We start from the raw sequence: 7,500 nt of genomic DNA on the forward strand, positions 1-7,500 counted from the left end.
CAAATTTCGTCTGTGGCTCGCCAAATTTCGTCTGTGGCTCGCCAAATGTCGTCTGTGGCTCGCCAAATGTCGTCTGTGGCTCGCCAAATGTCGTCTGTGGCTTGCCAAATTGCGTCTGTGGCTCGCCAAATGTCGTCTGTGGCTTGCCAAATTGCGTCTGTGGCTCGCCAAATGTCGTCTGTGGCTCGCCAAATGCCGTCTGTGGCTCGCCAAATGTCGTCTGTGGCTCGCCAAATGTCGTCTGTGGCTCGCCAAATAGCGCCTGTGGATGCAGCTCTTAACTCTCTGTTACCTATTCCTTGCGAATTGAACGGGATCATTAGGTGAAAGGTAACGCTGCCCAAACACTGCAGCCCTACCGCGGGGGCTGGAACCCGGAGCCTTTCGGCTGTGACGCGACAGTGCTTATACCACTGCGCCACAGGAGGTGGGTGTGTAGCGCACGTTGGATAATACAATTTTTTTTTTTTTACCATAGATTCTCTCGCACCTTATCAGGTGATATATTCACTCTAATGTGTGTGTTTGTTGATATAAGACTACTTTAATATCTTACCCACCCCTCGTCCCATCCCAAATCCTTTTCCTGGACCCCTTCCCAGTGCTATATAGTCGTAATGGCTTGGCGCTTTCTCCTGATAGTTTCCTTCCCTTGTGAGAGAGAGAGAGAGAGACACACACACACACACACACACACACACACACACACACACACACACACACACACACACACACACAAGATACAGGAATATGGAAACGGGAATAATAGATTCATTACGTACACTAATAATCTTAAAAGCGACCTGTATATTATGTTTTGGTAATCAGATCACCCACCGGAGCTAATGGCCCCAACAGAACATAAGAATGAAGGTAACTGCAAAAGGCCTATTGGGGCCCATACGAGGCAGCTCCTATTTATATCCACCCCAATCTCATTCATATATATGTCTAACCTACTCTTGAAACAATGGAGGGATCCTACTTCTATTATGCGGTAATTAGTTCCACAAATCAACAACCCTGTTACGGAATAAGTATTTACCAGAAGAACACCCCCCCCCCCCTCAAGTCTCCTGAAATGAGTGACACCAAGAAAAAAATAAGAAAAATACGAACACTGTGGTACACAAATGCGTACAATTTTGGGAAAAAATTATTTTTCCAGACTGTTCAAAAATGGATAATGAGAGGCTAATACGCATTCAATTGAGAAAACTAACAATCGTTTTAACGACTATTCATGCCCGTGCCACCTCTAGGGTGGCTTAATCCTCTTCAGTCAAGAACATCTGAGCTAGACTCTATGATTCCCCTATATTTCTCTTTCAGACACGGGAGACATCTCCCGTCACGCAGGGTGCAGTCGCACCTCCACAGATCTCCACTATCAGCTCTTGATACTGATAATGGCTCAAAAGGGCCACCACTTACGGGCTATTCATGCCCGTGCCACCTTTTGGGTGGCTTAATCTTTATCAATCAATCAACCTCTTACAGAGACAGACAGTTGAGAAAATTGAAGATGCAAGAGAGACACTGACGAGCCTCGCCTGGTGTAAGCTTCTTCAGTGACTGAACCGAAGCAGGCTATAGTAACGGATCATCTAAAGTTGGTCTCCAAACACGATTATGGAGTTTGTGAAGGGAAAATCCTGCTTAGCAAATTTACGAGGCGACAGAAACCAAAGGTGCTCCGAAAAGATGTCTTTATAAAATATAGTCCATCTGAATGCCAAGTTCTGAGAATACGCACAAGCAACAACCCCGAGTAACGCTGGATACCCCTTTCTAAAACTAATTTAGACAAGGTCCATGAAGCAAACTTAAGAAAAATGGAATAAACTTAAATAGATTCAAAGCAAACAAGATAGCAAATATATAAAACAAATAGATTCAAAGCAAAGAAAAATAGAAGAAACTTGAAGAAAAATAGAAACAAACTTCAGAAACTTGAAGCAAGACGCATCTTGGCCCCATGTACATAACCCATGCGAGACCCGCGCTCGAATATGCAGCGCCGGCATGGAACCCTTACCTAACAAAGCACAAATGTGTAACTAAAAATTGATCATATGCAACAACGCCTGTTCGCGAGCCGAGAGGCTTGATATAAAAAGAAAGCCTTTGAAAATAAGACTTTCAATAGAACAAGGACTAGGGATATGATAATGACATATAATTTCAAATGGATTTGTCAAAGTAAGTTTTTAAACAATATTTGAACGATTCGAACATCAGAAGCAGTGAACTGAGAGATGCAAGAAAAAACTTCTTCAGTTGTCAGTAAGTGGAATTGGTTATACGAAGTCGACGAAGGTAACGCAACACTCAATATAAAATATAAATATGATGATAAATACGGGAGACTGGAGTCATTGCATGAAACTAAGAATGTTCGGATGGCAGAGTTGGGGCCCCCGAACTTGTCCCAACACCTTCCACGAGATCAATTTTAGGCGAGAACATCTAGGCGAATACACACACACCAGCAGCAGCAGCAGCTTCTATCCCACACCAAGAAGTAATGGAGATACAAACAAATCTATAAAATCTTGTTCCCCCACAGAGCCGAAGCCAGAGTCGTACTGATTCAGGACGACATGACCCAAAGCCGATATAACATAACAGATTTTTAGACAAGAATCGGCCGGAGGCAATAGACCTGTCTTCCATAAGACAGAATCCTGAGCGGAGAAAAGGCAAGAGATTTTTGTAAGACAATGTTGAGCTTGAGGAAGGAAACCGAATTTTCTTAAGACTAGGGAATAACGCCCGCTCTCTTTCTCTGTCTGTCTCTCTCTTTGTCTCTCTCTCTCTCTCTCTCTCTCTCTCTCTCTGTCTCTCTCTCTGTCTCTCTCTCTGTCTCTCTCTCTGTCTCTCTCTCTCTCTCTCTCTCTCTCTCTCTCTCTCTCTCTCTCTCTCTCTCTCTCTCTCTCTCTCTCTCTCTCTCTCTCTCTGTCTCTCTCTGTCTCTCTCTGTCTCTCTGTCTCTCTGTCTCTCTGTCTCTCTGTCTCTCTCTCTCTCTCTGTCTCTCTCTCTCTCTCTCTCTCTCTCTCTCTCTCTCTCTCTCTCTCTCTCTCTCTCTGTCTCTGTCTCTCTCTGTCTCTCTCTCTCTCTCTCTCTCTCTGTCTCTCTGTCTCTCTGTCTCTCTGTCTCTCTCTCTGTCTCTCTCTCTGTCTCTCTCTCTCTCTCTCTGTCTCTCTCTCTCTCTCTCTCTCTCTCTCTCTCTCTCTCTCTCTCTCTCTCTCTCTCTCTCTCTCTCTCTCTCTCTCTCTCTCTCTCTCTCTCTCATTCCATTTCGCGAGAAATGAAAATCACGACGTTTCTAACTGTAGGCGAGTGAATGGGCGGGTGACTGCTCTCTCCTTGAACCACTCGAAGCATTCACCAATGCCAGAAGAGCAAAGTTATTCACAATCCCGAGCACGTTCTGGCGTAAATGCATTCACTGTGAATGTGATGGAGGGTAGGCGGTTGTGCTCGGTGCCAGATGAGTACGTACGAGCGCTTGTGTGTTTGCGTGCTTGCGCTTGTGTTCTAGCGTGCGTGCGCTTGTGTGCTTGCGTGCGTGCGCGTGTGTGTATGAAGCAAGGTATTCAGATTAACTATACGAGACAACAATGGGTTAGAAACGACGGATGTTAACGGGAAATGTATTACAGTTGACGTATTTGGGTTAAAAAACAATATATATCTGCATTAATATTGATGATGAAAATAAAGGTATAATGAGTCCCAAGGGCTGACACTAATTGGCTTCACTATTGAATTAAACATAAAATAAGTTTAGAAAATATTCCTCATTGTATAAATCCAAATTATTTACATTTAAGTAATTTTTGTACATTAATGTGTAATAAAATTATCCAAATGTTCCAAATAATCTTAAGTCAAAGCAAAGTCGCCTAACTCCTGAGCTGTTCTTATATCTTTATTGACCAACAAATGAAATTGCAACTTTGCCTAATCTGAGTAATTCAATTAGGTCTTATTAGAGTGAGGATAATGCTGGTATTCACTGTCACACAGGACAGTGGATCATACACAAGACAATAGGTCTAAGCTGTGCGCGCGCGCGCGCGCGCACACACACACACACACACACACACACACACACACACACACACACACACACACACACACACACACACACACATATTATATATATATATCATGGTTACAATCACCAACATTAGACAGTCTATATGTTTCAGTGTACGAATATGCAAATCCAACTTTCTATTGTACACTGCCACACAAGGGCAGAGATACCTATTTCCTGCTAAACTAAGGCGTGGCATCAGGCGAAGGAAAGCATGCTCAAACATCTGTCCTACCATGGAAACCAACCCGGCGCCTCTCGGTACTGAGCTCCTTGGAACTCCTCCTCCCCAATTCCAACACATCAGCCCTCAACTTCTCGCACATGTAATCTCTGAAGCCAAGTTGACTGTTATGCGCCAGTCTGAGAATAATAACGTTGGGGGGCTGAACCGTTTGGCATAATCAATATCTCCCAACTTCGACTCGCTTTCGTATTAAGGCTCGTCTGGGCGTGGAATTGCCATCAGCTGTGTCGCACGAGTTTTAGACGAGCGGCAACACGTCGTCGCTTGACGTATCGTATAGCGTTAAGTTATATTATGTTACGCATATTGCGTGCAGAGTAACAGAGAGAGAGAGAGGGACTTCGGCCCGAGTGTGAAGTGTAGTTCGGTAAGCAGTCCCGGGATGCTTCAGAAACTCGAATATAATTATATTTCTTAGCTACTCCTCAAACTTTAGGTTACATACAAGCAACACTTTTTGACAAAAGTAACTCAAATGATCCCTAAAGGATTCGAACCAAGACTGCCAGAGTAGCAACCCAGCACCATTTCTAATTAACCAACGATTAGGAGTATAGGACGGTCGTGAGATCCACGTATTGCCCTAATTGTGCTTGCGAGGGAGGGGGGGTTGAACTTCGGCTCTTTGGTCCCGCCTCTCAATTGTCAATCATCTGGTGTGCAGGTTTCTGAGCCTGTTGGGCTCTATTGTATCCCCTGGAAACACAAACCGTAACTGTCTCAATTTTCCGCTTGTTACAACTTGTAATAAAGTTGTTACATCTTGGCTTAACGTGTTTATGACGTATTAGAACGTTGTTACAACTTGCTATATTGGTTGTTATAACTGGTTAGGAGTTAAAACTTGTTCGAACGTTGTAGCAACGTCGTAGTTTCGGTGTGTGTTTGGCGGGATCTACACTTGTAACTGTGTGAGGAGTCTGCTTCCACCACATCATTTCCTAGTGCATTCCATTTGTCAACTACTCTCTGACACTATAAACGTTTTTTCTAAGATCTCTGTGGTTCATTTGGGTACTCAGTTTCCACCCGAGTCCCCTTGTGCGTGTGTTAAACGGTCTTGAACTACCCCTCTATCAATTCCTCTGAGAATCGTGTATGTGGTGATCATGTCTCCCTTAACTCTTCTTGTCTTCATGTGACGTGAGGTTTAGTATCCGTTCTCTCTCCTTGTAGCTCGTACCCCTCAGCTCGGGTACTACTCTGCGTTCCTTGGGAAGGTCATTGGAGATCTTCACCATTAAACTCACCATCATTGTCCAGTGGTGTCATAACATTCCATCGGTACTCTTCCCCGTGAATACATTGTACGTCATTACATTATTCACTACGTTTAAAAAATTGTGTTTACCATTTTTACACCCGAAGATAACAATATAAAAAATCCACGTATTTTACCAGATTATCTTCTTTAGGTTATCTTGAGATGATTTCGGGGCTCAGCGTCCTCGCGGCCCGGTTCTCGACCAGGCTTCCTTTTTGTTACACATCCCCAGGAAGCATTCTGTAGCAGGTGTCTGACTCCCAGGTACCTATCTATTGCTAGGTAAATAGGAGCATCAGGGTGAAAGAAACTCTGCCCACTTGTTTCCATCTCCACCGGGGAACGACCCCTGAACCTCAGGACTACCAATCCCGAGCGCTCTCCACTCAGCTGTCAGGCCCCCTTCCCCCCCCCTTGACTGAAATAATAACAGGATGCAAGCTTGACTGTGATGAACATTTAACACCTTTATCAGGACCCTGAAGGGCACGATTAACATTGAGGAGCATCATTTATAATGTTAACATGATTTAAAATGATTAACAAATTTAAAATTATCACAGTTTTATTTGATCATAGTTTACAATCTTCGGTGTACTATAAAAAAGGATTAAATAAAACACCGTGAAACTTTATGCAGGTTTGAAGAATATTAAATATAAAAATAGTTTAATAGACATTAAAATTCAGCTTAACTATACAAGACCAACACTTGCATAATGCGAAAAAATACATGGGGAGAAACATAACACTATTTAGTAGAAATGCTGTGGGCAAAAGAAATACACACTTGGGACGTTACAGTGTATACTGTATTGTATATTAAATTCATTTAAATTGCTGTATACACTTATTGTATACAACAATTTCAATTTTTTTTTCTTATGCAGCACATACCCATCCCGTGGGCGGTGGTGAAAAGGGGCTACAGAGGCACGTAATCGGCTCAGGAACTGAATCCCTTGAGAATTTAGTCAGGAATATAATACAGAACTAGAGTAAAGTATATTTTATACTGCCTGACGAGTATAAGCTATTGTGGTGGCCTTAATAACCCCCTCCAAGGGGTGAACGACCTCCAGACCAACACCAACGTCATAACAAAGGCTTACCATTGCGTAATTGCCACGAACTAACACAATTACAAACGAATATTTAATGCTAAATCAATAAATATCAATTCAAAATTGTTTATAAAATCAAAATCGTTCAGGTGAACATAAGTTCCCCCCCCCCCCCACCCCCGTCCATTTCTAAAAAAAGATTATCGAATAGGGTTAAGCAACTCTAAACAAACGCCTTTGCTCATATTAGTATTTAGCTGATATTGGCTGTGGAGGGGGTGTGGTCGTGGAGGGGGTGTGGTCGTGGAGGGGGTGTGGTCGTGGAGGGGGTGGGGTCGTGGAGGGGGTGTGGTCGTGGAGGGGGTGGGGTCGTGGAGGGGGTGGGGTCGTGGAGGGGGTGGGGTCGTGGAGGGGGTGTGGTCGTGGAGGGGGTGGGGTCGTGGAGGGGGTGTGGTCGTGGAGGGGGTGTGGTCGTGGAGGGGGTGGGGTCGTGGAGGGGGTAGGGTCGTGGAGGGTGTGGTCGTGAAGGCTCTGACCAAAACAGAATCTCAAAGATGTAAAACTGGAGAAATAATCATGTAAATATACCTTCCTTAACACATTTCATACGCCATAACTAGCGCGAGAACTAGGAGATAACGGCCTATAACTAGCACTAAGGTGTTCACCACCCAGTTACATATCTCTTGGGTAGATGGCGCTCGTCTATACATACGAAATATATCCACCATTAATTAGAATTTCAGTATATTCGCGTTCGACTTTCTTTGAGGGGAAAAATTACCATTTTTTAATTTTTTTAAGTTAAAATTATACTTTT

General features: G+C 43.6%; 1 protein-coding gene across 1 annotated transcript in view; it reads right to left on the bottom strand.

The window, feature by feature from the left end:
• Nucleotides 1-5,608, bottom strand: part of LOC138365277 (Kruppel-like factor 18) — a 21,972-nt gene extending 16,364 nt beyond the window's left edge. Inside the window, exons 1-2 of the mRNA XM_069325556.1 lie at nucleotides 5,603-5,608; nucleotides 1-262 (exon numbers count right to left, since the gene is read on the bottom strand). The exon at nucleotides 1-262 is cut by the window's left edge and continues 1,415 nt beyond it. Of these exons, the coding sequence (XP_069181657.1) occupies nucleotides 1-262; nucleotides 5,603-5,608 (268 nt within the window). The remainder of the gene's footprint in view (nucleotides 263-5,602) is intronic.
• Nucleotides 5,609-7,500: the final 1,892 nt, after the last annotated feature.

The sequence above is a fragment of the Procambarus clarkii genome, chromosome 16, assembly GCF_040958095.1.
Source record: "Procambarus clarkii isolate CNS0578487 chromosome 16, FALCON_Pclarkii_2.0, whole genome shotgun sequence".
NCBI lineage: Eukaryota > Metazoa > Arthropoda > Malacostraca > Decapoda > Cambaridae > Procambarus > Procambarus clarkii.